Raw genomic sequence first — 26515 nt, 5'->3', positions numbered from 1 at the left:
TTGAATTTAAAAGAAAAAACTGTTAAGATGAGTTTTGAACGTAAAACTATAAGTACATGTAACACTATTAAAAATTTAATTAGGTGACACTTTTATCATACTATTTCACTAAAAGTTGGCACATAAATAATAATTTTGAATGGATAAGAGTGCTGCTAAGCATCCATACTAAGTATATAATAAATACTTATTAGATTAGATAAAAATACCAAGTATAGGCTATTTGGAGGGGGCGTGTGGTCTTTACAACTACTGTTGTAGGCCATGAGTCTCGTGACTCTTGCTGATTAGCAAAGGAAGAAAAGTCATATATGATGTGGGTGGTTTTTTTAGAGCGACACACTCTTTCCAAATCCGAGTCAAACTTATCCGAGTCAAACTTATTGTGCACAAAAATTCAACGATTGGAGGGGGAAAAAATGTTTATCATGCCATAGAGTCATGCATGCACATTAAAGTGAATCCAAAGTTAGAGTAAGAAGCAATCAACAATAATAATAAAAAAAAAACAGTTAAAGCAAGAAGACTACCTTAACACAATCTTATAACTCTCGGATGAAATTAAAATATAATATATAATTTAAGAGTAATGATAGGGACACAGCTCTTTTTATAACTTATTCACAATTTTGTTTTAAATTATAGATATTATTTTATATAAATGTCTCTCGTTTTATAAAAAAATTAAAAATTGTCATATACAATCAATTTTACATACTTATTACGCACTTCACTGTTTTGATTGGTCAAAATAGTTATTTTATATTAAAAAAATTAACGTAACCAATCATATTAGTGAAGTGTGCAAAAAATACGCAAAAATAATTGTATATAAAATTTTTGTTATAAAAAAGTGGATCAAACCTTGAAAAAGTGTAAAAAATTAATATTTTTTAATAGGATCTACTTTTTTACAAAAGGTTTACGTGAAACTTATTTATTAAGGATGTGTATCTAGCATTACTCTTTTATAAAAAGAGTATGCAAGACTAAAATACTATAAAACTATATCCAACATTAATTAGGAGGTTATATTGAAGAGGTAGATCATGGATTGAGTTATAATTTGTTTTCCAAAATTGTGGCGGAATAATAAATAAAGTAGAGATGCCTTATCCTTAAAAAGAGCAGATATGTTGGGGGGAGGGGAGCTTGCGTATCAATGTCATTCGACCAGAACAGAGCAGCCCACGCGGTTTTGGTTTTTGAGGTTGGGAACTCTGTGTCCTTGTGTGGTCAAAGTGAGCTGGGTCGTGCCTCTAAGACCAAAGAGCCCAAACTTATAAAAATAGAAGAAGGTCAAATCTACCCGTGCAATATCTCTGTCCCTCCCCACCCATGTTAAATCCAGCAATTTTTAATTATAAAAGAAAAAAAAAATGGGGAGGGTATTTTAGGTATTCGGCTTACACTGGTCCACTGGACGTGTGTGATTGCTGATTGATGCCGGTGAAACGGCGTCGTCGAGGTCTTCTGGGTAACGTCTCCTAACCACACAGAAAAAAGTAATGCAGGAAGAGAGGAAAAAAAAAAAAAAAATTGTTATTTTCCTTTTTTTATTTATTTTATTTTTTGTAAAGATTTTCTTTTTATTTTTGTATTTATTTATTGTCCTCAGATCATACATGTATCATGCAACCACGTTAGCAGTGTGTCTCTTTCTCTGCCTCAGGGAAAAATAACCATTAAAGTAAAAAAAAAAAAAAAAAAAAAAAAAGGTGGGGGGGATTAAAACCCAGATTCTCAGATGAAAGAAATAATTCATTCTTAAGAGAGAGAAAATTGAAAACTCGTTTTCATGGTGGAAAAGGAAAAAAAGATTTTGATATAAACCTTATCTGATCGTTTGTTTTCTTCAATGCATTAACGGGAATTTGCAGAGATCAGATAGCAGAGGTCTTCCTCGTTCATTTGCTATTACTCCCCATTCGCCTTAAAAAAATTTCGGAATTCTGCTTCTCTGTGTAAAATATTGGGTGAAAGACCAGAAAGATCGGAGATTCAAGCGTTTGATATTCCGATTCGGCAACGGAAATCACTTTCTGGGTGGTGGGTTTTTCTCAGTTTTTTCCACTTACCCTCCTTTCTCTGAGTACTTCTGCGTCACGGTTTTTTGTTCACGTGGTTCAAATCTAGGTGGTGCGCGCTTTCGTATCTCACTCGGATATTATCTGATTGTGATGAAATTTTATTTTTTCAAGAGGTAAATTCTTATTTCCGATCAGAATTCTGCATATCCCCTTTTCAAATTCTTCTTCTTTCACTGGGAGAATCTCATTAGATTGTATCAACGTAAGCTCAAGACTACCATTTATATGGATTATTGAGTTTGTTTCGGATATTGGGGTCGCTTTGGATTGGGGAATTGCTGGGTAGCGCGGGGGAGCGAAGGAAGAAAGACAAGTTTGAGTTAGGTCACCCAAAGAAGCGTGTTTGAATCTCTCGAGTTGTGGCCGAGAAGGTTTTGTACCGTTTTCGAGCTTTTTTGGGGTTTATTTAATGCATTTCCTGTCTCTTTGCGTGCATTGATTTCAGGACCTGGGTTAATTATTTTCTTTTGGGCAGACTGAGCTGGTTAGTGTTTGGTTTCTGAATCTACGTGGAAGCAGCATCAGGATTTATGCTGGGTTGAGAATATGAGATGGAGAAGCAAGAGCTGCTTAAGGCTGCCATAGATTTCTGACAACTGTTCGTCAATTGAATTTTGGTGTTCGACGGTCTTTCTGTACTGGGGCAGAGATACTCTGAGTTGGATTGTTTTATTCTCCAGTTTTGGTTAATTTGTAGAATTGCTATATGATTTGTTAAGGGTGGCAAATGAGCATATCATAATGAACAAGGCAGTAGGATTGTGGGTCGATGGACGCCCCAGACAAGACATTTTCTGAGTTGGTTGGCATCGTGAAATCGTGGATCCCTTGGCGATCCGAGCCAGCTAATGTGTCGAGGGATTTTTGGATGCCCGATCATAGCTGTAGGGTTTGCTACGAGTGTGATTCTCAGTTCACTGTTTTCAACCGTAGACACCATTGTCGTCATTGCGGTCGAGTTTTCTGCGCCAGGTGCACGTCAAATTCAGTTCCTGTCCCATCTGGTGGTGACCCAACGACTGCCCGGGAAGAGTGGGAGAGGATACGAGTGTGTAATTACTGTTTCAAGCAATGGGAGCAGGGCATACCTACCCCTGATAATGGGATCCAGGTTTCCAACCTGGATCTTAGTACTTCACCATCAGCGACAAGTTTGGCCAGCACTAAATCTAGTGGCACTGCTGACAGTAGTATCATTACACTTGGTTCAATGCCGTACCCAGTTGATCCTTACCAGCGAGTTCAACACAGTTCAGGTCTCAGCCCACGGCAATCATCTTCAATGGAATCAACCTCGGACAGGCGAGGCGAGATAGCATCAGGAAGGAGCAATGACATTGTTTCAGATGTGGGGAATCCAAACCAGTATGGGTTTTCAGTGCACAGGTTTGATTGTCTCTCCTGTTATTGAGTTCTTTTGGATTTGCAACTGGACATTTTATGTGCGTGATGCCTGTTTTAAGTTTTACCACACTCCACGTCTCCTCCTGTTATTGTTTCTCTTGGATTCACGCTATGACATTTGATGTGCATGAAGCCGTTTTTATATGCCGATTTTACTGATCTTTCTTTTCTTTATTTTTTAATGTATGATAGATGTTGAGTCAAGGATATATATTAATACTCAACTAAGTTGTGCAGAACATAACAATTGCTACATGGTTGTTAATATGTTTTAACATGGAAAACTGATAGCCTATATTCTGTCAGCCAGTGAGAAGTGTGTGCAAGTTCTATTTATGTTAAGAGGATAAGAGTTGATTACTTAAAATTTCATTTCATAAAGCTAATCCACTAGCATTACTGCATTTAAATTGTATTAGCGAGTATTATACAAAAGCATAAGAGTAGATTTTTTCTTATTATAACCAGTTACTCATTGCTTGCTTTTTCTGTGGGGTCAGGAGTGATGATGATGATGATGAGTACAGTGTATATCGGTCAGATTCTAACGCAAGGCATTTTCCTCAAGTCAATGATTACTATGATCAAGTTGAGTTTGATGATCTGAGCAATAATGATCAATCACGCAAGTTCCATCCCGATGGAGAAAATAACAGTACAAAAAGTTTAAACAGCTCTCCATTGCATCATAGCTTTGCCTCACAGGGTTTGGAAGGAATTCCACAGCTAGGAAAAAAAGATGAACATGATACCGGTGATGAGTGTGAAGCACCTTCCTCTATATATGCTGCACAGCACGTCGAAGCAGAACCCATGGATTTTGAGAACAATGGACTTCTCTGGCTCCCCCCCGATCCAGAAGATGAAGAAGATGATAGGGAAGCAGGTTTGTTTGATGAGGATGATGATTATGGGGATGCTGCAGGAGAGTGGGGATATTTACGCACCTCGAGCAGTTTTGGAAGTGGAGAGTCTCGCAATAGGGATAGGTCAAGTGAGGAGCACAAGAAGGCTATGAAGAATGTGGTTGATGGTCATTTTAGGGCATTGGTAGCTCAGCTATTGCAGGTTGAGAACCTTCCCATAGGTGATGAAGATGACAAAGAGAGTTGGTTGGAGATCATAACATCTTTATCCTGGGAGGCTGCTACACTTTTAAAGCCAGATATGAGCAAAGGTGGAGGGATGGATCCAGGTGGATACGTAAAAGTAAAATGCCTAGCATCTGGGCGTCGCTGTGAGAGGTAAAAGACATAGTAATTTTTTTTTTTTTGGTAAGTTGAAAATTGGGTATAAGATCCACCATAGGTGCGAAGCCTTAACCGTATGTGTGGTAACTGGTAAGCCTGAAGGTTGTTCCCGTCCCTGTCAGGGGAGATGCCAACCGTCTCTTCTTTCTACGAACACAAAAGACTTAGTAATTTTATGACTGTAAATAGATCATGCTTCTCTTTTCACATTACTGGACATGAACTCACAAATTCTGATTTCTCATTTAGTAAGTAATCACTGAGATGGTCTATTTTTGTGATGGAACAGTCTTGTTTGAGTGGTATGCATCTGCCCAACCATCATTTCAGGCTATAGGTGTATGAATTTAGAATGAATGTACTGCTTAAAGTGTGAATGCTGAGACTTAGTTTCTTATTTAATCATAAATGGTTGAGCAACTGATAAATCGTGAGAGAAGTCAGAGTAAAAGCGGGTTCTAGCAACATAATAAAGTAACAAAATAGAAATCACAAGAGAAGCAATTGTATGTTTTCCATTAAGGCTGCATCAACAAATAACAGAGCAAGAGATATCTCACTAATCGTGGAGGAAACATATTCTATGCTATTAACACTAATTATGTCTTGGGTTGTAATGTCTACCAGGCCAGATATTTAGTCCCTACATTATCTTTGGTAGTTTTTTTATTGGTGAACTAGAAACTTTCACATACCATAATTCTCTATAATTTATTCTTTCTAATTAACTTACTTTTGCTGTAGTATGGTGATCAAAGGAGTTGTTTGTAAGAAAAATGTGGCTCACCGGCGAATGACATCAAAAATCGAGAAACCTCGATTATTGATCCTTGAGGGGGCTCTTGAGTACCAGCGGATTTCTAACCTCCTGTCAAGTTTTGATACTTTGTTGCAGCAGGTTGTTATTGTCTGTATACCGTTTTCTGATCGTTTGTTGCTGAGTGGCTTCTAGTGAAGGAGATTTGTTTTCCTCTTCTTATGTGTTTTATATCCCTCTCCAGGAAATGGACCATCTAAAGATGGCAGTGGCAAAGATAGATGCCCACCACCCTGATGTCCTTTTGGTGGAGAAATCAGTTTCTAGACATGCACAGGAGTACCTTCTTGCCAAAGACATATCACTTGTTCTCAACATCAAGAGGCCACTTTTGGAACGCATAGCCCGCTGCACAGGTGCTCAAATAGTGCCTTCAATTGATCATCTTTCATCACAGAAGTTGGGCTACTGCGATGCATTTCATGTGGAGAAGTTTCTAGAAGATCATGGTTCTGCTGGACAGGGTGGCAAAAAATCGGTGAAGACACTGATGTATTTTGAAGGGTGCCCAAAGCCACTGGGCTGTACTGTAAGTCCTCAAACTTAATTCAGACAGGCCATAGATAAAGCTTAATATGGATTATGAAAGAAATAATTATTTGCATACTTATAAAAAAATTATTTGCATCCACAGAGATGATGGCCCAATTGAGTTTTTTTCATGCTGTGTGTGTGTATCATGCTGTTTGGGCAATCTTGTAGTTCTTGTTTAGTACATGCAAAGTGATTTGATAGAACTGCCACAGGATATTCATTTGATTCTTTTGGCTCTTTTTCAGATTTTACTTAGAGGTGCTAGTGGGGATGAATTGAAGAAAGTGAAGCATGTGGTTCAGTATGGAATTTTTGCAGCGTATCACTTGGCTTTGGAGACTTCTTTCCTTGCCGATGAAGGAGCCACTCTGCCTGAACTCCCTTTGAATTCTCCAATAACCGTTGCACTTCCAGATAAACCTTCAAGCATTCAGAGATCCATCTCAACAATACCTGGTTTTAGCCTTTCTGTGGATGGCAAGTCACTGGGACCCCATCATATTGTTGAACCACAAAGATCCTACAGTGTCTCTTCAGATCTGGCCTCTCAATCCATAGAGTCCACTACAGATCTGATAAATTCTACACCTTTTTCCTCTTGCGCTTCTTCGGGAAATATAATTCCGGATTCCTACCTTAACAGACTTTCTCCCTATTATAGCTTTGAGGAAAAAAATAGAATGCGTTTTAAAGAACCCCTGGTAGCGGAAACTTCTGCAGCCAGCAACACCCCTACTGTCTTTCAGAATCATTGCAGTGCTAATGGTTTTGGGACTTTAGAGACTTTGGGACAGAATGCCATAACTATCACCAGTTCAGAGACATCATCCCTGCAAGAAGATAGTAAAGACCATTTACAAGAGCGAGGACCTTTGAAAGAAGATCCTGTGCCTTTAAAAGAAGAGTTTCCTCCATCACCTTCAGATCACCAAAGCATTTTGGTGTCCTTATCATCCCGGTGCATTTGGAAGGGGACTGTTTGTGAAAGGTCCCATCTCTTTCGAATCAAATACTATGGCAGCTTTGACAAACCTCTTGGTAGGTTTCTTCGAGACCATTTATTTGATCAGGTGAGTACTCTCTTCTGGCCTGCGCATATATACATACATACATACATACTCATATGTCCTTGTACAAAACCTTGAAATACATTTAAAAAAGAAACTGACGTAGCTTAAATGTTTGTCAGAGTTCCCAATGTCGTTCTTGTGGTATGCCAACAGAAGCCCATGTTCACTGCTATACTCATAGGCAGGGCACGCTCACCATATCTGTTAAGAAGCTATCAGAAATTCTCTTACCAGGTGAAAAGGAAGGAAAGATCTGGATGTGGCACAGATGCCTGCGGTGTCCAAGAGCCAGTGGATTTCCTCCGGCAACTCGGAGAGTAGTGATGTCTGATGCTGCCTGGGGTTTATCTTTTGGGAAATTTTTGGAGCTCAGTTTCTCAAACCATGCAGCTGCAAGCAGGGTAGCAAGTTGTGGCCATTCTTTGCATAGAGATTGTCTTCGTTTCTATGGGTAATTTTTTCATTTCAGTTACATTTATTTGTTTATATATATGGTCACAACATGGTGGACGGCTGTCTCTTATGTGTAAGAGTACATTAGACATGGTATTTAATATTTATGCTGGGTATTTGATCAATACAGTTATTGCACACCGCATTTCCAGAACAAAGATCCAATTGGTTGGATTGGAATTGACCCTCGTAACTAATTTTAACTAGTTGAATGATTCAGCCTCTTTTATCCCCTCTTTTTGGGTGGCCATATTTATTTGGTGAATCTTCAGAGAAGTGAAAGTTTGATTTCAGTATTGTGCCCATTCAAGGAGGTAGATGCCGACCTAACTAATAGATGGGTGGAAAGAAATAAACTATAATGGTTAGTTCATGTATGCTGTTCAATCTCTCTCTCTCTACCCTCACTTTTTTACATGTGCAGATTTGGCAAAATGGTTGCTTGCTTTCGATATGCGTCGATTGATGTTCATTCTGTCTACCTTCCACCATCCAAACTGGACTTCAACTATGAAAATCAGGACTGGATACAAAAGGAAACGAAAGAGGTGCAATGATTGCTAAGTTTGGATATTTGAAGATTACATGTCGATTATATAACTGCATGTGATGATATAGTTCTGTTTTATGACAGGTGGTTGATCGAGCTGAGCTTTTATTTTCTGAAGTACTAAATGCTCTTTGCCAAATAGCAGAGAAAAGATCTTCTGATGGGCCTCTTATAAGTGGCACGAAAGCCCCTGAAATAAGGCGGCGAATTGCAGAACTGGAAGGAATGTTACAAAAGGAGAAGGCAGAATTTGAGGTGAGGTTCTTTGTTAATTTCAAAATTTTCATACACTAGTTCCATGTGTTGGAAGCTGTACTCCAATGCAGATATGTAGACAATCTCTGTGGTTGAATATGGACTCTTCTATATGTCCACTTAAATATGGACACTATGGAAATTGTTAATTCAAACTATTTTCTCTTGACTTTCAGCATCGATCATAATTAAATTGAAGAAAAATCACTGACATATGATTTGCACGTTCGGAATAAACATTTATACTTTTGACCATTTTCTGTAACATGAGATATGCAAACATCTTTTGATTGCAAGAAGTGCCTTTTTTCGGTGTGAGTTGGTTCCTTTTTGAGTTCACATGAATCTAATCCTGGTCATGAAGGGAAATTTGAAAAAGTTAAAAAATACACTGGAAATTTCTATAATAAAAAATGTCAAATCAGGACTATGTCTATCAAGAGAAATGTTTGTTTGCTGCCTTTTAATTACTTGATTCTAACTTTTATGTTGATATGATCTTAGGAATCACTCCAAAAGACTTTGAACAGGGAAATGAAAAAGGGACAACCTGTTATTGACATTTTTGAGATCAATCGACTGCGGAGGCAGTTACTTTTTCAATCTTATATGTGGGACCATCGCCTGATTTATGCAGCCAGTTTGGGTCCGAACAGCCTTCAGGATGGGTTGGGAAGCTCAAGTTCCGAAGAATTGGGGAAAATCCTTGGTAATAATGATAAGCCCATGGAAATGAATGTGACCAACAAGCCTGAGAAAGGCTTTCATAGTTGCGTCTCTCTTTCTTTGGACTTGAATCTTGATAAAAGCCCTGAGCAGAGCGGAGGATATGGTAGTGACACTAACCAATCTGATGCAGTTCTTCAAGAAAAATACGTGGATCAGGATCAATCAGGCCCTTTGAAATCAAACTTAAATGTTCGTAGGGCCCTCTCTGAGGGGGAGTTCCCTATCATGGCAAATCTGTCAGATACCCTTGATGCTGCATGGACGGGTGAAAATCACACTGGAATTGCAATACCCATGGATAATACCAATGCACTTCCTGATATGTCTATGGCAGAAGCTTTAAGCACACCTGAACTGTTGGAGGGATTTGAGTTGGAGAACCGAGCAGAAGAGCAAAATGACACCAAGGTTTCCCTTCTTTCATCAGCAGTGACCACCAAGAACCCTGATGGCATAGAAGACTCTGTAAGCTGGTTACGAATGCCTTTCTTGAACTTCTACAGATCATTCAACAAAAACTTTTTAGCTAGTGCTCAAAAGTTGGATGCACTGAGTGAGTATAATCCAGTCTACATTTCATCCTTTAGGAAGTTGGAACTTCAGGATGGAGCTAGGCTGCTTCTTCCTGTAGGTGTTAATGATACTGTCATTCCTGTGTATGATGATGAACCAACAAGTATTATATCTTATGCTCTAGCATCACCAGAATGTCAATTGCAATTGACTGATGAGGGTGAAAGACCTGGAGTGGATTTTTTGGCTTCCTTGCCACTTTCTGATTCAGTGAATTCCCAATCATTTCATTCTGCTGATGACATGGGCTCTGAATATCATAGAAGTCTTGGGTCCTCAGATGATATCTTTTTATCTCTGTCTGGATCTCGTACGTCTCTGGTTCTAGACCCACTCTCATATACAAAGGCATTGCATGCCAGAGTTTCTTTTGGAGATGATAGCCCACTCGGTAAGGTGAAATATTCTGTCACTTGTTACTTTGCAAAGCGATTTGAAGCCTTGAGGAAGATCTGTTGTCCTTCTGAGCTTGATTTCATAAGGTCTCTCAGTCGTTGTAAAAAGTGGGGTGCCAAGGGTGGCAAAAGCAATGTATTCTTTGCAAAAACATTGGATGATAGATTTATCATTAAACAAGTAACAAAAACAGAGTTGGAATCGTTCATAAAATTTGCTCCCGCATACTTCAAATACCTATCTGATTCAATTAACACAGGAAGTCCAACATGCCTGGCAAAGATTCTAGGGATCTATCAGGTACTTATTTTTGTGCTGCAAATGCTTGTCGTACTAAATCATCATACTCATTTTTAACCTGGCAATTTGTCAAGTCTAGTAATCTGATTATCATTTTAACTAGGCGTTAGCTTGTTTTGTATAGATGCACAAGTCTACTAGACGGGTAAGGGTAATGCCATGGCAACCGGAACAATGGAGTTTTGTTTGGGACAGAAAGGACAAAAAAATACATGAAAGAATTTGTTGGGGGCCTGTTTGAGTTTGGTTATAAATTTGAATGACATCATTCCTGTTTTGTTGGGCATGTAATGTATATAATTCATTGTCCATTCTAGGGCCAGCAAAGAATGTTAAGAGTCATCGTCATCATAATAGATGGAAGTATGATTTAGGAGGAAGGCTACCATTCTTCAGTTCCCCACTCATAGTAATGGGTTTGAACGTTGCACATCAGATGCTCAGGCTATACCTATTATACATGGGTCATTTGAATTCTATCTGACAAGAAAATAGAATTGAGCTAATATTTTAAATATCATTTACTTTTGTAAGGACAAAAGTAAAATATGCACATATGCATGGTCAGTTGTATATATGTTGAGAACCCTTTTCAAAGTCTATTATTGAGAATAAATACTTTAGAAAGGTCCTAGATAGGTTGAGTTGGAGCCTAGCATTTGGGTGTACACTTCTTTTTCTTTTTTTCTTCGTGGGACAACTCTTACATTCTTTATTTTTTCTGGAGTGGACAACTGTTACATTCACTCTTTATTAGTGAGTGCTCTCGATATTTTTTCTGCAAATCCTAGTTATTTACACTTAAGAAGCTTGAAATAAGTAGCTGCTGCCTAGAGCTACCTATAAACTGCCATTTTCTCATTTCTCCTTTTCCTTATCAAATATCATATTGATCAATTAATTTCAGTAGGCTTCTATACTTGTTGCTTAAGATTTTGAATGAAAGAGCTTCGTTATTTCTGTAAAACCTTTGCATTTGGCACCTCCCATTATGTTGCTAACTTAGACACATTAGATCCTCCGGGGCTTACCTTTTTTTTTTGGAAGGTAACATCTAAGCATCTTAAAGGAGGGAAAGAATCAAAGATGGATGTTCTGGTTATGGAGAATCTTCTATTTGGTAGGAACTTGACACGGCTTTATGATCTTAAAGGATCTTCTCGATCGCGGTATAATCCTGATTGTAGTGGTAGCAACAAAGTTCTGCTGGATCAGAACTTGATCGAAGCAATGCCAACTTCTCCTATTTTTGTGGGAAACAAAGCAAAGCGATTGTTGGAGAGAGCTGTTTGGAACGATACCTCGTTTCTTGCGGTAAGTTTCTAAACTTCATATACGTTAGATTTTTTTTTTTTACTCGTAGAAATATGATGCATTTCCAAAATTTTAAGCTTGTTTAAATTCCTTATTGGCCAAAAAAAATATGAAGAGTACTCTACAGGTTCTCCCAGCCTACCATTAGTTTATATCCTTATCCTTTTTATATGTGGTGTTGCAGTCAATCGATGTAATGGATTATTCTTTACTGGTTGGGGTGGATGAAGAGAAGCATGAGTTAGTTCTTGGGATCATTGATTTCATGAGGCAGTATACATGGGACAAGCATCTCGAAACATGGGTTAAAGCTTCAGGCATCCTTGGCGGGCCAAAAAACGCATCTCCAACTGTAATTTCCCCCAAGCAATACAAGAAAAGGTTCAGGAAAGCGATGACTACGTATTTTTTGATGGTCCCAGATCAATGGTCCCCGCCATCTATTATCCCAAGTAAATCCCAGTCTGAATTATGTGAAGACAACAACACACAAGCTGGGACATTGGTTGAATGATGCTTACTGCGAGTCTTTCTGCTTGTACACTTAGCATGTGATTTGGAATTACTCCTCTCACATGCTCTTTTTTCCCTCTTTCATAAGTTTTTCCTTTTCATAGCTCATTTTTTTTTTTTTTTTAACGAGAAATTCATAAATATTTTTTAGAAGATGTAGAAGTAGGCCGTTTGAACCGGTGGGGGGAGATTTCTGTCAGGGGTATAATATTGGATGACCTCTCCATGAAATCTTTGTACAAAATACCTATTCATGTATTTAGCAATTACAACGTGTATACATATCATCTCATTCTCAGAATTTTGATGTAATTCAAAGTCCCTCTCTCTCACACGAGCTGGCTAGAATTCTCCCTGTGATGTAAATCCATCCAGAAATATCTTCTGCTTTTTTGAAATAGAGAGTTACTTTGATTTCACATTGTGAGCTCATTTTGCTCATAAATTGTTTCTGGTGCACTTACACCAACATCATTTTTAAGATTTCGGGCATTGGCCTCGGATTAAATAATTTATATCGTGTTGGAGATTTCTATGAATCCGTGTGTTAGTATCGAAAGCTAGAGCATCTTTGATATTGTAGGCTAGAGCTATGGTAGGCCTTTATCTTCTCTGTTTTGTGCTCTGTGAAAACTTCATTGCTGAACATATTTCTCATATATTTAGAACTACGGTATCTCAAACGTGAGTCGTGACTGACACTGTTCGTCCGGGTGATATTGTTTCTCTTTTAAAATTAGCGAAGAAAGAGAGAATCGGAGAGATGAGGCGTTTTCTTGTACATTCACGGGTGAAGAATGTGCTTAAAAAATAAAACAAGTGCATTTATGCCTCCATTCACATTCTATGATCGATGTATATGCCTGCCTTACACATTCTATGATCGATGCAAGTGCAGGGAGTTGAGGAGACATCTAGACAATTGACAAAAGTTTGCCATTGATTAGCAGAATGAGTTGAAGCCATTGCAATTCAAGTCCTTCTGCACAGCAACACTTTCCTCAGCGTGGCTCAATCCACTGCCTTTAACAGTCTGAAGCCTACTTTGTCGAAGAAGAAGAAGGTCAAAGATCTCAACATCTCTGACCCGACAAAAAGCAACTAATTAGACAGGTTTCCAACAATTTTAATTTGGTACTTGTTTTAGGACTATTTACCTTGGATGATAAGCTGTTGTTGGAGTCTGTTTCTGAAAGCGAGGGCCCTCGTCATATCCTTCGCAAATGATTTCCCCACTGTCATCCCTATAGCAGACTATACCATTAGACCGATCCTCAAAAACCTGCAACAAACCATTCATAGTCTGAGACATTAATAAAAAGGTTAAACAATATTTACTTTTTGTATTTTTTTCCTTGCAATTGGGAAAAAAAAGGGTATGAGACTGGAGTTGATCCAACCAGGTTTTGTTCTGTTGAAAAAGTTTGTTGGTATGATTGTTTTCTTAATTACAAGAATCAAGACAGAGAGGGATTGTATGCTTAAGATAAGTAAAATAGTGAAGGGATAATTAACCTTGTTTCTGATAGAACATCTAATCTGGAATCTCGGTGCTTTCCTGGGTGGAACTTGGTTGTCTTTAAGCATTAGGGATTTGCTGATAGGCTTTGAGACTAGACCAGATTTCAGAACTGGGATGTGAGAGGAATAAGAACATGCAATAGCCATTGATCTGGTGCTACAAGAAGAAAGAGGAAGAAGAAGAAGTTTTTGTTCTTCCTCAGACTGTAGTTAGTTATATTGGCAATAGAATAATGGTTTGGTCATGTCATCATGAGTGTCTAAAGTTCTATAAGTTGAAGCAGATATCAAATTCCATTATTGATAGGTTGTCTTATCATGGCGCGTTCTTTGGTTAAATATATGTATATGGGGCCCATTTTGCTTATCTTCTATCAGTGTTGCCGGTGAATCCCAAGTCCTGTTGTTTGCTTATATTGCCTTTTTCTTCCCAATATATTGTTAGTGGATCTATTCAGAGTTTCACAAGCTATACAAGAACGAACTTGCTTGTTTTCTTCTGTAGGTGTTTGAATCCAGACCTATTTTCTCCAAAGAAAACATCCGAGGTATTCTTGGTACCCAAATCTAGTCGGACTTGTCTATTAAAACTTGTATTTAGCATTACTCCCGATCCCAAGTTTTTACCACAAATGCAAAAAACTTTTATAAGAAAAAGAAAGGTGTCTTCTTCATCTGAGATGGAATCATATGCCATTGAAAGTATCTTTTACTTTGTATGTAGGAATAATATTATCACATCGTTCATTTCACATGTCCATTGTGCTGCAGTGATGGCAATTTTAACGCCTTTCCCTTTCCATTAGAGTTGCTTCTAAATTCTTACTTGCATATTATTCGTCAAGTCCTCTTTTTTAATTTTCCATCAATCAACTCAACTGTTTTTTTCCATCAATCAATCAATCATCTCAATCGATCTTGTCTATTCTTTTATTTAACAGAACACGTCTAATGCTACACGATAGTAAACAGAAGTGTTCTACCACACGCCCCCCTTTCTTTGATTACAATATAATTAAGTGGGAAATCAAATAACTTATATATGTTATTATATGATGTAGTGCATGAATATCTTATTGTAGATCTTGCGTAGGTGGGACAGGATAGCGTCATGTCGTTGATAAAAAAAAAAATGTTCATACAGCTATATGTGAATGATCATATCGTCATCTTTCGTGTATGATCATATTATACCTAAAAGATAAGAAAGAAAATGAGCAACTATGTGAACCATCATTCAGCTTCTTGGGCTGTTGGACTCCATGTTCTTGGGCCTTTAACATTGGACACCCTCGCTAGTTCAAACAGACAAGAAGACTCGTAATATATGGGTATATATTTAGAGAGAGAGAGAGAGTAGGTTGGAAAGCAGAATCTCGAGTCATTTTCACTGGTATTTTTCTTCTTTCCCTGAAACAGGATAAAAGAAAATGCAACAAAAGACATTTTGTAATTTCATTTTTAAAAAACATTCAAGGTTTTTAACTTTACTATCAGCATAATAAATGTTGGAACAGAATCAGAATAAAATATGTTCTAACAAGCGCATAGAAAATAAGAACACTGTGTAGTGTGTATACTGTCATTGAGCATGGATGCATCATGCAAGAAGAGGGACAGAAGTCCTGGACACCTGGGATGCAACACAGTGAGAGCCTCTACTGTAATAAGAAGCTTCCAAAGAGAAGAACATAAAAACTGAGTTATTTATTTTAACAAGAATGCAATTTTCTGAATCAGGATTCAGTAGTCAAGAGTGCCTTTTCCTCCTCCCAAAGTTCCCTTTACGGAGGAGCACTCTTTCGTCCCCTTCCTTGTCTACTTCACCGAGAGCAGCTTGGCTGGCTGATCGCATGCGAGTCATTTGTAACAGTATTTTAGAACGTGGTTCTCTGTAGTCAGTGCTTTTTCCTTGTTCAGCTGCGTCGTCAGACGCTTTTCTTCGTGACAGTGTTTTATTCCATCAATTTAGCAGGGAAATTGATAACAGGCTTCCATCATTTTAACAGGCTTTCACATCAATCATATATTTGATTTGTCAAGCAGGCTTACAAAATAGACTTGTTCTTTCGTAGATTTAAAATGGTGCAGGGTGCAGACAGGTAAACCACCCTCCCAACATACACGAGACTCCTCGGGCGATTCCTTAGCCCCCTTACCAGTGATCCCTCTAACCTCAATCCCATGACCATGAATCTCACAAGCCCCAAATACTTCCAAGCTCAATCTGTATTTGCATCTAATGGGGTAAAGATCCCACATTTGCACTCTTCTGTTATTGTTTTTCTGGTTTCCTTACTCTGCTGGGTATCGACTACAACGGTGTTTTGTTTTGTTTTTGGTTGTTTTAATTCAGGAATCTGCTTTTCAAGGCAGCACAACCTTCTTCGGGAAAAGCAAAGATAATCCCTTTGTAGACACCTTCCCCGACCCACTTTGCAAGCTTAATCTCAAAGAGACCTCTGATTTTGTCAAGTCATTTCCAATGGCAAACAACATCACAGAAGATGGAGGGCTTCTTGAGGTTTCAGCTCGGAGGAGGAGAGAGGGAGTAAGCTCGGTCACTCAGAGGAGAGTGGAGGCTCCTTCGACTCCTGGTAGGCCTGTTTTCAGCGTCAGTATCAGTGATCATTTAAGAAAAAACTTCCCTTCAAAGTGGGACAACGCAGGGAAATGGCTGGTGAGCAGCTCTTGCCATGACTCTCCTGCCCACTCCATAAAGCCACCGGAGTCCTCGAAGATCTGCAGACAGTCTGATAGGTTTAGGCAACAAGTGGAGGTCTTTGCGGAGAAATCAAAGGTCATAGAGGAAAAGGTCTCAAAAGTAGTTTCAAGCTTTCAAGTTTCTGCATCTTTGGGCCATCAGTACTCGGTCAGAGCTCTCAATGAGGTCTCAGCTTCAACGGATGTAGTACTAAAAGGCAAGGATCTCCCGTTCAACTTTAATGCAACCTTCGCCATTTCAGCATTACTTCTCAAACTCCTTTTGTGCTCCAAAAGCTTAACAAAGTTCTAAGCTTTTGATGTACCGTTTGATTATGCTCCTTGTTCAGCTACAACACCCAGATGGGCTCCTATCTGTAAAACTGTTTATCAAACAATGCCTTAGCTAGTTTCAACTTAGCATGCATTTGGTTGCCGATATTAGAGTACAGTTAATTTTTCGATTATATACCCGTCGTAATAGACATTAAGTTTTGTTATGAACAACGGACATTTGAAATTTGTTAATGCAGATAAGTACACGGACGACATAGAAACCATTTTTCCCAATTTCAGATACTCAGAGTCCACTGAAGAAGAATTCTTGTTCAAAAACAAAGCGGCTGGAAGCATGAAAGATGCCTGCACAGACGGGGTTTATGAGGTGCATCACCGAGATGCTGGGACGGAGATGACTCCACTCGGCAGTTCTACTACTTCTAGGTGCCACACGCCATTCAAGAGCCCATCCCCTGCCCACCATAACACGCCTGCAAATAGGTCAGGGCCATTGGCCTTGGCGAACTCTGGCGCCGACAGCACCATTGACGTTGCACAGCTGCAAGAGTGCCATTTAGCCAAACTACAACTTGGGGCGCAATACGACTCCGTCGCGTCGAATTGGAGCTCAAGGGAAGAGGAGGAAGAAGAAGTGTCAAAGAGCCTCAGACATTTCGATACAGAAAACATGAGCAGGAAAAGTGTTTCAGACTCCAGAGCTGCCGCGTGGAAAGAAGAGGAAAAGACCAAGTGCTGCCTCAGGTAAATTGGCTTGTAAGGTTTTATTATCATGCAGAATGCTGGTTACCAATTGTGAATATGGGTCATTACAGGTATCAAAGAGAAGCAGCAAAAATTCAAGCTTGGGTGAACCTTCAAAATGCAAAAGCAGAAGCTCAATCAAGAAAGCTTGAGGTATTTTCTCAGGCTCTAGTGTGATTTTTCTTTCTCAAAAATTTTTGTTGCTTCCCATTCAAGAAGGGATTGTTTCTTTGGCCGACTGTTAATTCTTCGCATTGAAAATGCAAGCATGGCGAACAAGAAACGTAGACTTCCACGCCTCTGGCTCTAATTTTCTTAAACTAATTCAATTCTTCTACTCTCGCACCACACATTTAATAAAAGAAAAAAATAAAAAATTATGTACAGTAAGTAATATGTGGTGACAAGAATAGAATTTTTCTTTGTAACTCCATATACTAAATGTGACCTTACTTCATGAATTCGTCATTGCATTTCAGTCAAAGGGGGGCTATTATATTGATGTGTTTCGAAGGCTTTGTCAGGCTTTGCTGTTGACTTGGTCCTCGAGCCACCCACTGCCATGGGACACAGCTCCACCTATCATTTGAGAATGCTTGTTTTTTCAAGAGTGAATATAGCCATATCTACATGCTTCTCGTTCTGCTTTTGTGTAAGCTAAATCAATTTGCTTCACTCTTAAAGAGAGGGAATGTTTACTTTTTTCTTGTCAATAAAATTCGGTATTCTAACTGACTGGAGTATAGTGGGTTGATCAGAATCCATTATTTGAATTAACATATCAAAACGATTGCCTAGTCTCTCCATGGTTGCCTGGATTTTACTTTCTGGAGTCGTTGGAACTCTTTCCTCTGGCTCATCTAACTGTATTCCGAAACGATTCTTCAGGTGAAAATACAAAGGATGACATCAAACTTGGAAGAGAAGTTGGTGAAGAGAATGGCAGTTGTTCATAGAAAAGCTGAAGAATTGAGATCTGCAGCCCAGCAGCAACACTCGGAGCACATGCAGAAAGCCAGTGAACAAGCACGTAAGATGATGAACCGGCATAACTCCCATTTTCCTGGCCACAACTCCTGTGGTTGCTTTCCTTGCAATAACTATCATTGAGCATTAAACAAAAGACAAATTCCCCATTGTGCAATGTGCATTTCAAGTCTCTTAATGAAGAGAAGACTACTGGTCGAGTAAAATTGATGTCCTTTTTTTTTCTTTTTTTTTTGGGGGGGGAGGGGGGTGTTTTGAAGATGAGGGTTGTTAGAGAGACAAAGGGATCCTACAAAAGGATTTCACACGCTGATATATCCATTGTTCCCGATCCCTCATTTCCCACATTCCCTCTCTCTTATCTTTCTCCCTTCAGCCGTGCACCTCACACGACTCGATCTCCTAGCCACAGTAGCGCCACCGCAGCTCGTCGTCAACCACCACCAGTAGTCATTCCCCTCACCGATGACCTCCTGACTGGACCTAGCCCCCCACAGTGCGGCCTCTCTCTCTCTCCTCCCGAAATTGAACCCCTCTCACATGGCTTCTCCCTCTCGATGCTACCAACGCCGTTGTCGCAGCCCAATTGCGCCATTGCACCCAGCCCCTCATCGACGTAAGCTTCTCCCCCAGCCATCGGAGCCTTTCTCTCTCTCCCTTCTCCCCGAGCAGCGCCTCTCTCTCTCGATAAAGCACCTCCCTCTCTCGGTAACCTTCTTATCGGCGCTCCATGCCGGTGGTGCCCCTTGGACCGCCGGCATCTTTTGTCCACCATGAGGTGGTCCTCGACCACCATGGCCGACACAGGGAGCGGGCACTAGGAGATGTGATGGAAGCCTCACTCTCACTCAAGTGTTTGTGGCGTGTTGGGTAATTGAATCTAGGGTTACCTCATGAATACACCAAGATTTGATTGGTATAATGGTGAAAATTAAAATTAACTCGGGCTGACACTCAATTCTAAAAAATTAGGGTGACAAAGCATAAACTTCACTTTTATTGAAAATAGCATAATGCCTCAATTACAATGCAAACTCGAAATAAATAGTACTAGGGTTCAGCTAGCCTTCTCCCATTTATTCCCTTTAACAACTTCTTTTCAAATTTGAAATCACAATCCCAAAACAAGTCAAACTTCTAAAATTAAGGAAACAATCCCAACAACTCCTAAAATAAAGGATACAAACTCGAACAAATTAACAAATAGATAATATCTCTAATTTGAATGAGATATTCGGTCAATTCTCTAGCAACCGCCCAATCTCCTAAAATCAAGAGGTTTGCCTCCTCTCCTAAATTCGAGGGATTTGTCAATCAATCCCTAAAATCAAAGAATTTGGCTAACAACGATTCTCCTCTAGTTGACATTGTCTTGGGTATCTAATGACTCATCACTCGAGCTATGCATGCACTCCAATGCCACCCTCCTAGCCTCGACACGCCTAGCCTTCCTAGTGGCATTACGAATGACCCTTCTTGGATCTCTATCAATTCTCCCCCCTTTAAGACCGACCTTGTCCTCAAGGTCCAAATCTTGGAATTGATCACTGAGAACCCAAACACTCTCCCATGTAGCATTTTCAGTTGGGAGCCCCTTCATTGAACCAAGGCTTTGGTTGCCACTTGGCCACCCTTCCTCACATACTCCCTCAAGTCATTAGGAACCTCGACCCCTAACCCCCTCTCCATGCCCCCCATCATCCACTTCATGTCCCTCACTCAAGCCCCTTGGTTGGGAGGCCAATGTGATAGCAAAACATAGCCCCTTGTCTCAATAGCTTCTCCATCTCATTGGAGGGGAACGAGGGGAGGGAGGGAAAAAAAAAAAAAGGGAGAGACGTAACACACTACCCTACCACATTAGTGCGTGTATGATTCCTTTGTGTATCTATAGGATTTTCCTTTAAAGATTAACCCACTCTTCAATCCTCCATCATAAAAATGAATTATAAAAAATGCTTTACAAAACTTTTATGGCTTTTTCCTGTGCTCTTTAGATAGTAGCTCTAAATTTAATGGCTTTTGAGGCCTCATTTGTTTTTACAGATGAAATGAAATGAGTTGAGATTAAAATTAAAAGTTAAATAAAATATTATTAAAATATATATTTTTATTTTGAGATTTTAAAAAGTTCAATTGTTTATTTTATTTTGTGTGAAAATTTAAAAAAATTATAATAAATAGATAAGATGAAATAAGTTGAGAGAAATTGTAAAAAACAGTGGAGGCCTAATGTCTAAATTCAATCCAGCTCGGAAATTAAAACCAATATTCCGTGTACGTTGGGACCAAACCGTCCATTGGGCAATGGCATGTGACTACACCAGGATGCAATCCAGTCGAAAAATGCGAAAACCGAGAGAGAGAGAGAGAGAGAGATGAATGAAGAAGCCGCTTACCAACACGTACAGGAAGTATGTAAAGCAGACCAGAGCTCCGCAGAAGTTGCAATTTTTTCTTTGGGGATCCATCTTGCTTGTTACATCCACCACGTCTCAGACAGTTAAATCTGCTATTTTAGCGTTTACTTTCTCCTCTCTTTCCATAAAGAAAATTGACATGAGAAGCTTGCAGGAAAAAAAGCGGTGTCAAGCTCTCCACCACTTGTTCTTGTTAAAGTACGAGAGCAATCGCCAACCAACTGCATCTTGGCCTCCAATAATTCACTCTCTTCTTTAATTCACTTACAAGTGTCAGTAGACACAATAAAAAATGCTTAACCAAAACATTTTCCTCTTTATAAAAAAAATTATTGAAGGATCCTCTTCAGTCTTCATACAAAAAGAAAAAAAAAAAGTCTAAAATGTATGGGAACATTAATGTCCATGTACTGCCAAAATGGGTACGCCTTATTGTGTACTGTCACGAAACTCATCCATGAATCCTTCAGTCACGAAACTCATGCATGAATCCCTTATGGAAGTCTGTCAGACGGGAGATAACAGCAGGAATCTTATCCTCTTGAGGGAGTATTGTGCACCTAAAATGCCAGGTGCCAGTTACCTTTGACAAAGCAAGCATTACAAATACAAACAAACTCTCAGTTTAACACCTCTGAAAGATGATGACAAATGAAAATACAGGGTTTGTTGGTAGGGTTTGATTTCCATCACTAACTAGAGAGAAAAAAGAAGACTATTTGATGTTCATGGCCATTGACTTGCTAACAAGACTGTTTTTAAACTTCCAATAGACTCATCTGAAGTGATATGCCACATTAATACACCAACGGCAGAAGTTAACAAATACTAACCTGTCCAAAGCCAGAACCAGGAACAACAACAATTCCTGTTGCATTAAGGAGGCGACGACAATAGAATGCATCCGGGGCGATATTTGCATCCTCTGCTGCTTGAATAGCCTTTTGGGGCAGGTAAATACGGGGAAAGAGATACATTGCCCCTTCTGCTTTGTTGCATGATACTCCCTCTAAATTGTTAATTGCATTTTCTAGTGCCTGTTATAAAACAATAAATAACATATGAGAGCAATCATATGCAGCAATAAACTTTCTAAAAAAATCCTTGTAGGAACCAAGAGTTTCTGAAAAGGTTAATATGGAGGCAAGATGCCATAAATGAATAAAGATTTCCGGGAAACACCGCATCCGAGACCACATGAGAATTAATCAATGGTTTAATCTGATTATTAGAAACTCACGCAGGATATTCATATCCTTTCCCACTACCAAGCACAAGTCACAACTTTCCACATGATAACAGATCCTACACCAGGTCCTTTCTAACTAAATGCCCTTTTTCTTTAATTTGTCGTCATTGATTCATCCCATAGAATTAATTTTGTTCAGTTGACTAACCTTTGCACGCCTTGCCAATGATGCTAGAATTCCTTCTTTCTCTGCACAGTATGATTTGTACGACTTGTCACCAACCTGCATACATCCCTTTAATGTCATTTCTAGCAAATGAATGTGAATTGCGGTTGATATTATACTAGACAATAAATTGTTCACCATGTGAACTTCTATAGCAACTCATTTCCACGCATTCATGCCTTATGGCAACATGATTATGGAATCTTCTATTAAAAAAATTGCCTACTTCAAAGACCAGATACACCCCCCAGCACATGTAAATATTATATCATTGGTTGAAGCAAATTATAATTCAGAAGGATTGAACTCTCATAACTCATGATCAAGAGTCAACGGTCTCAAGTTAGAACTTTCTGACCTGGTTTGACCCAATTGTCCCAAGAACCTATTTCAAGCTTGCTAAAATTAAGCTTGTCTAATCCTAAACCATAAGTAGAAATAAAATAAAATTATGAAGAAAACCGAAAACACAAAGAAGAGACAACAGCACTAATCTAAAGAGACGATAAAATTAACCTTGGGTGGGCTCATAACAAGGCTTGCAAGAATTTGACCAGAGATGTTAGAACAAAGATTGACAGATGCCATTTTGTATATTTGTTCCCTTATATCAGCGTTGAATCCAGTGACCTCCATGTAACCTCCTCTTTTCCCGCACTCCCCATAGTAGCCTGAAGAAACCAAAGAAACGCATGCCTCTTAAATCTGCATCTAATGATTTGCAGAAGCTCTTCTCACTTATTTTCTTGATCAATTTATTAATCCAGCATACCTTTAGAGACCGACTGAAAAGATACCAGGCAGAGGTCCTCCTCCCCATACCCCATAGAACGAGAAATCTTCTTGAACGAGTGGAATGTTTTCTCAGGAACATAAACATTTTCCTGATAAACCTGTATGAAGATTATTGGACATTAGATCTAAATTCGACACAGTACTCAATAGAACAAAGAGCAATGAAGTAATTATAAACCAAACAAAATCAAATCTAGCTCCTCAGAAGCATCCAAATCTCTATTTGATAGAGTTGCAAGATGAATATGCATCTTAGGTTTTTTTTTTTTTTTTTTTTTTTTTAAGTGCATATGCATCTTAAGTTACTAAGTAGAATTAACCAACCTCGTCCGCCAGTAGAACAAGGCCTTCTTTCTTGCAGAACTTCACAATGTCCCTCTGGTTCTCCTCAGCAAGCACCTTCAGGCATTACCAAAAAAAGGTCATCTCGTGAAATGTGGCCAAAAGTTGACACTTATCTTCGGGCATTCTCCTTCGCGTGAAATTTAGATACTTTTCTAGTAAAAACATTTCTTCTTAAACCTACTTATAGCTTACCTGCCCCGTTGGATTGCCTGGATTTATAACAACCAAGGCCCTAACTGCAATGCCCTTGGACTTGGCAGCCTCCAATTGTTTCTTAAGCTCAGAAATTTCCAGTCCCCATCCTGTTTCTTCATCAAGATAGTAAGGAACCTGCAGATAAAAAAAAAAGAACATGCCTAAGACTGAAAGAAAATTCATAAAAGTATAAATGAAATATACATTTTCCAACTCCCAAGCAACCATATCTGGTCAAATTTTTAATATATGCTACAAAAAGAATATAGGCCAATCGCCGAAAAAGCCAGCTAAAAGTTATCAGTTGAACAGAACTAATTAGCCAGATGAATTGAGCTTCTGATTGTAGCCCCCAAAGTTAGAAGCTTACCAGTGTGCCACCATGGAGAGCAATTGAAGCAGAGTACAACGGGTACTGAGGAATGGGACAGAAAATTCCATCCTCTTCTGATCTTATTAGTAATTGCATCATCATATGAACCTATGAATAAGAAAACACAATCTGTTATTATGTATCAACTGGAAAACACAGGAAGTAATAAAAACAAAAAATAATGAGCTCGAAAGTTACTGCTGGGCTTGCACCATCTGTCAAGAATATGTCATTTGGATCCGCAGGAAAACCATCACGAGCTTGAATACCAGCAGCAATTGTATCACGTAATCCCTTGATACCCTGAAGGTGCAAAGGAACAACAAACCAGTCATATGACATCCCAACATGGACGATGAAATATAGAATCAATTTCTCTTCAAATTCCCTGGGGTGGACAAGGTGATCAGTACCTGACTGTGACTATAAGCACCAGTTGCTCTTCCTGGTATTTGATCCAGAATCTGCCTAGCTCGCTGTACAGCATCCACACTGCCAAAGACAAAGCCAGAATCTTTATCTAGGAAGGGTCATAAATGGTTCAAGAATCAATTTTAAAAACATGTATATCTGAAAAATTGCTTTAGTGTAAGTTTTTACTGAAGTCAGATTGTTACAAAAACTTGCGGCAGGTATCTATCGCCTTAGATGACCAAATAGCATATAAATAGCTGTGAATTTTCAGTACCTGAACAGACCCTGTGTTTCACTCCGGTCCAAAATAGCAGGGTGGTCGCACAAGGCAAGAACCTAACAGGGATTACTCAGGCATTAAATTAAGCATTCATTTAATTGTATTAATGCGGGTGCTCCTAGCACATATTGAGAGTAAACCAACCTCTCTGAAAAATGTAATGGGCTGCTGACCAAGAGATTGAGGATTTCCTATGTTGCAATAAAGTATCTGTATAAGATGAATGAAAGTCAGTACCTCGAATACAATTATTGTCATAGGAACTAGACATTGGGGCATCGATTTCAAAGAACTTATTTGAGGTTGTGACTAGAGCGTGAATCTAGCAGGACGTGCTTTTCTATCTTTCCATACAGACTATAGAAATCTGAGTGCGCTGCTTTTAATATTGATTCATTACTTTTTTTGAAAAATAAAATCGCTATTTGCTACCCGAAGGAAACAAAACCATCTTTTCATCTCTAATTTCCAATAATATTCTTAACTATTAAAAAAAAAAATCCAATATTATTCTTGTTAGATGCTGCTACTAATTTACCTATGGTAGTTCTCGTTAGATATGGCCTAGTTTGTGAGTCTGAATATCAAACCTTGACTTCTATCATAGCAGCAAATAAGTTTATCTGAAATAATTTACTACGTATTGGTAACGAGACATAACAATTGTTTATTGGTGCTTTGAAATGGAGGTGTGGCAAGGGAAAATAGGCTGCATTCGGCCAGGGAAACATATAATGCCTGCCTAGGCAAAGAAATGTTCAATCTAAATAACATGCGAAAGACAAGAACCATACCTCATCAAAGGAATGAGAACCTGGGTTACTCTGTAACTCTTGTTGTAGTCTCTGTGACAGGAGAACAATAAAAATGATGCTTAGGGAGGAATAAAAAAGATTGGACAATAACTGCTCTGCAGGGCTTCTAAGCAATATGGCTTCTCATATTACCTGGGCAAGGGTGACAATCTCACCACGGACAGCATACTCACATTTGAGAACCTGGGAAAAGAGTCGCTTAGTTGTGAATAATCATATCCAGAAGATAACATATTTCGGCAACTGCCTCAAATACTAGAAAAAGACATTTTAAAAAATAATTTTTAATGGTGAAAAAAACAAGAGTAGAGGACCTCTTATTCACTCGTCAATTTTTATTTCTTAAACCTTTGTTAGAGCTGGAGATTTTTTAGAAACGTCAACATAGAAAAATAACTAGGAGATGATGCTTTTACATTCTTCCGACTCTAAAAACAACTCTTTCATATGCTCAGCCATGGTTGCTGGGGACTCCTGAAATAGGTCAAAGAATCGTTCGATATGAACTAAAATTTGTCAACTCTTATGGTGTTCAAGGTCAATAGAATCGATGTACCCATTAAAACACCAATCAAATTTGCTGGAGAAGTGAACTCGCTGCAAATCAGGAGGTCAAACTTATATTTTACGAAGAGTCGATATGGACGAAGATCATTAAACCAAATAAAACAAAGATACAAGCTTTGCAAAAGTAATATTCAATAACAACAAAAAATGAAAAACTAGAGAGAGTGGAAATGAAGAGACCTTGGGATTGATGGTATCGAGAGTGACGGGGGGAGCCATAGCAGAAGTGAAATCGAGAACAGGAAACGTGAATGAGATGCGGAGAGAAGAAGCAGCAGCTGGCAGAGCGGTTTGAAATGGGGAAAGGATGGTCGGCGGAAAACGTAGGGACTGGCTCTGTCAGTCGCAAATTTCCGCGTCGATTTCACGCACTTTTTTTTTTTTTTTTTTCCTACG

At 38.9% G+C, this 26515-nt stretch overlaps 4 protein-coding genes and 1 non-coding gene across 11 annotated transcripts; 2 read left to right on the top strand and 3 right to left on the bottom strand.

Moving 5' to 3' along the window:
• Nucleotides 1-1729: 1729 nt before the first annotated feature.
• LOC121244662 (1-phosphatidylinositol-3-phosphate 5-kinase FAB1B-like) lies at nt 1730-12549 on the top strand. Of its 2 annotated transcripts, none has more exons than XM_041142836.1 (11): nt 1730-3455; nt 3995-4738; nt 5489-5642; nt 5746-6090; nt 6341-7165; nt 7285-7616; nt 8043-8166; nt 8253-8423; nt 8928-10421; nt 11469-11735; nt 11920-12549. In XM_041142836.1, the coding sequence occupies exons 1-11, from the start codon at nt 2860-2862 to the stop codon at nt 12247-12249; spliced, it is 5382 nt and encodes a 1793-aa protein (XP_040998770.1). In that variant the 5' UTR covers nt 1730-2859; the 3' UTR covers nt 12250-12549. The 2 variants fall into 2 exon arrangements, with proteins under 2 accessions (XP_040998770.1, XP_040998763.1); XM_041142829.1 differs by having other exon boundaries at nt 1730-3476.
• Nucleotides 4776-4901, bottom strand: LOC121247919. The gene has a single exon (XR_005937321.1). It is a non-coding gene; the product is annotated as a U6atac minor spliceosomal RNA (small nuclear RNA).
• Nucleotides 12550-13051: 502 nt separating the features above from the next.
• Nucleotides 13052-14034, bottom strand: LOC121244715. The gene is made up of 3 exons (XM_041142908.1): nt 13764-14034; nt 13406-13530; nt 13052-13330 (listed from the first exon to the last, which is right to left on the bottom strand). The coding sequence occupies exons 1-3, from the start codon at nt 13914-13916 to the stop codon at nt 13192-13194; spliced, it is 417 nt and encodes a 138-aa protein (XP_040998842.1). The 5' UTR covers nt 13917-14034; the 3' UTR covers nt 13052-13191.
• A 1203-nt stretch (nt 14035-15237) lies between these two features.
• LOC121244681 lies at nt 15238-18721 on the top strand. Of its 6 annotated transcripts, XM_041142857.1 has the most exons (7): nt 15248-15417; nt 15510-15635; nt 15861-16016; nt 16126-16690; nt 17006-17513; nt 17585-17666; nt 18402-18721. In XM_041142857.1, the coding sequence occupies exons 3-7, from the start codon at nt 15954-15956 to the stop codon at nt 18621-18623; spliced, it is 1440 nt and encodes a 479-aa protein (XP_040998791.1). In that variant the 5' UTR covers nt 15248-15417; nt 15510-15635; nt 15861-15953; the 3' UTR covers nt 18624-18721. The 6 variants fall into 6 exon arrangements, with proteins under 6 accessions (XP_040998807.1, XP_040998813.1, XP_040998820.1 ...); XM_041142873.1 differs by having other exon boundaries at nt 15238-15635; XM_041142879.1 differs by lacking the exon at nt 18402-18721 and adding an exon at nt 18028-18392 and having other exon boundaries at nt 15240-15635.
• A 2427-nt stretch (nt 18722-21148) lies between these two features.
• LOC121244673 (alanine aminotransferase 2, mitochondrial) lies at nt 21149-26490 on the bottom strand. The gene is made up of 15 exons (XM_041142848.1): nt 26300-26490; nt 25685-25735; nt 25532-25582; nt 24882-24947; nt 24732-24793; nt 24457-24535; nt 24242-24346; nt 24041-24151; nt 23668-23805; nt 23455-23529; nt 23108-23228; nt 22852-23006; nt 22318-22392; nt 21754-21957; nt 21149-21503 (listed from the first exon to the last, which is right to left on the bottom strand). The coding sequence occupies exons 1-15, from the start codon at nt 26336-26338 to the stop codon at nt 21387-21389; spliced, it is 1449 nt and encodes a 482-aa protein (XP_040998782.1). The 5' UTR covers nt 26339-26490; the 3' UTR covers nt 21149-21386.
• Between the last annotated feature and the right edge of the window lie 25 nt (nt 26491-26515).

This window comes from Juglans microcarpa x Juglans regia, chromosome 1S, assembly GCF_004785595.1.
Source record: "Juglans microcarpa x Juglans regia isolate MS1-56 chromosome 1S, Jm3101_v1.0, whole genome shotgun sequence".
Lineage (NCBI taxonomy): Eukaryota > Viridiplantae > Streptophyta > Magnoliopsida > Fagales > Juglandaceae > Juglans > Juglans microcarpa x Juglans regia.
The sequence above is the reverse complement of the archived record's forward strand: the minus strand, read 5'-3'. Positions and strand labels throughout refer to the sequence as shown.

Coding starts and splice junctions, on each gene's coding strand:
- LOC121244662 (XM_041142829.1), top strand. CDS start 2,860: ATGGACGCCCCAGACAAGACATTTTCTGAGTTGGTTGGCATCGTGAAA. Junction 8,424..8,927: donor AGGAGAAGGCAGAATTTGAG/GTGAGGTTCTTT, acceptor ATATGATCTTAG/GAATCACTCCAAAAGACTTT. Junction 10,422..11,468: donor AGATTCTAGGGATCTATCAG/GTACTTATTTTT, acceptor TTTTTTTGGAAG/GTAACATCTAAGCATCTTAA.
- LOC121244715 (XM_041142908.1), bottom strand. CDS start 13,916: ATGGCTATTGCATGTTCTTATTCCTCTCACATCCCAGTTCTGAAATCT. Junction 13,531..13,763: donor GATGTTCTATCAGAAACAAG/GTTAATTATCCC, acceptor GGTTTGTTGCAG/GTTTTTGAGGATCGGTCTAA. Junction 13,331..13,405: donor ACAACAGCTTATCATCCAAG/GTAAATAGTCCT, acceptor TTGTCGGGTCAG/AGATGTTGAGATCTTTGACC.
- LOC121244681 (XM_041142873.1), top strand. CDS start 15,954: ATGACCATGAATCTCACAAGCCCCAAATACTTCCAAGCTCAATCTGTA. Junction 16,691..17,005: donor AACGGATGTAGTACTAAAAG/GCAAGGATCTCC, acceptor TTGTTAATGCAG/ATAAGTACACGGACGACATA. Junction 17,667..18,401: donor CTCAATCAAGAAAGCTTGAG/GTATTTTCTCAG, acceptor ACGATTCTTCAG/GTGAAAATACAAAGGATGAC.
- LOC121244673 (XM_041142848.1), bottom strand. CDS start 26,338: ATGGCTCCCCCCGTCACTCTCGATACCATCAATCCCAAG. Junction 24,948..25,531: donor GTTCTCATTCCTTTGATGAG/GTATGGTTCTTG, acceptor CATCTTATACAG/ATACTTTATTGCAACATAGG. Junction 23,530..23,667: donor CAGGCAATCCAACGGGGCAG/GTAAGCTATAAG, acceptor TAATGCCTGAAG/GTGCTTGCTGAGGAGAACCA.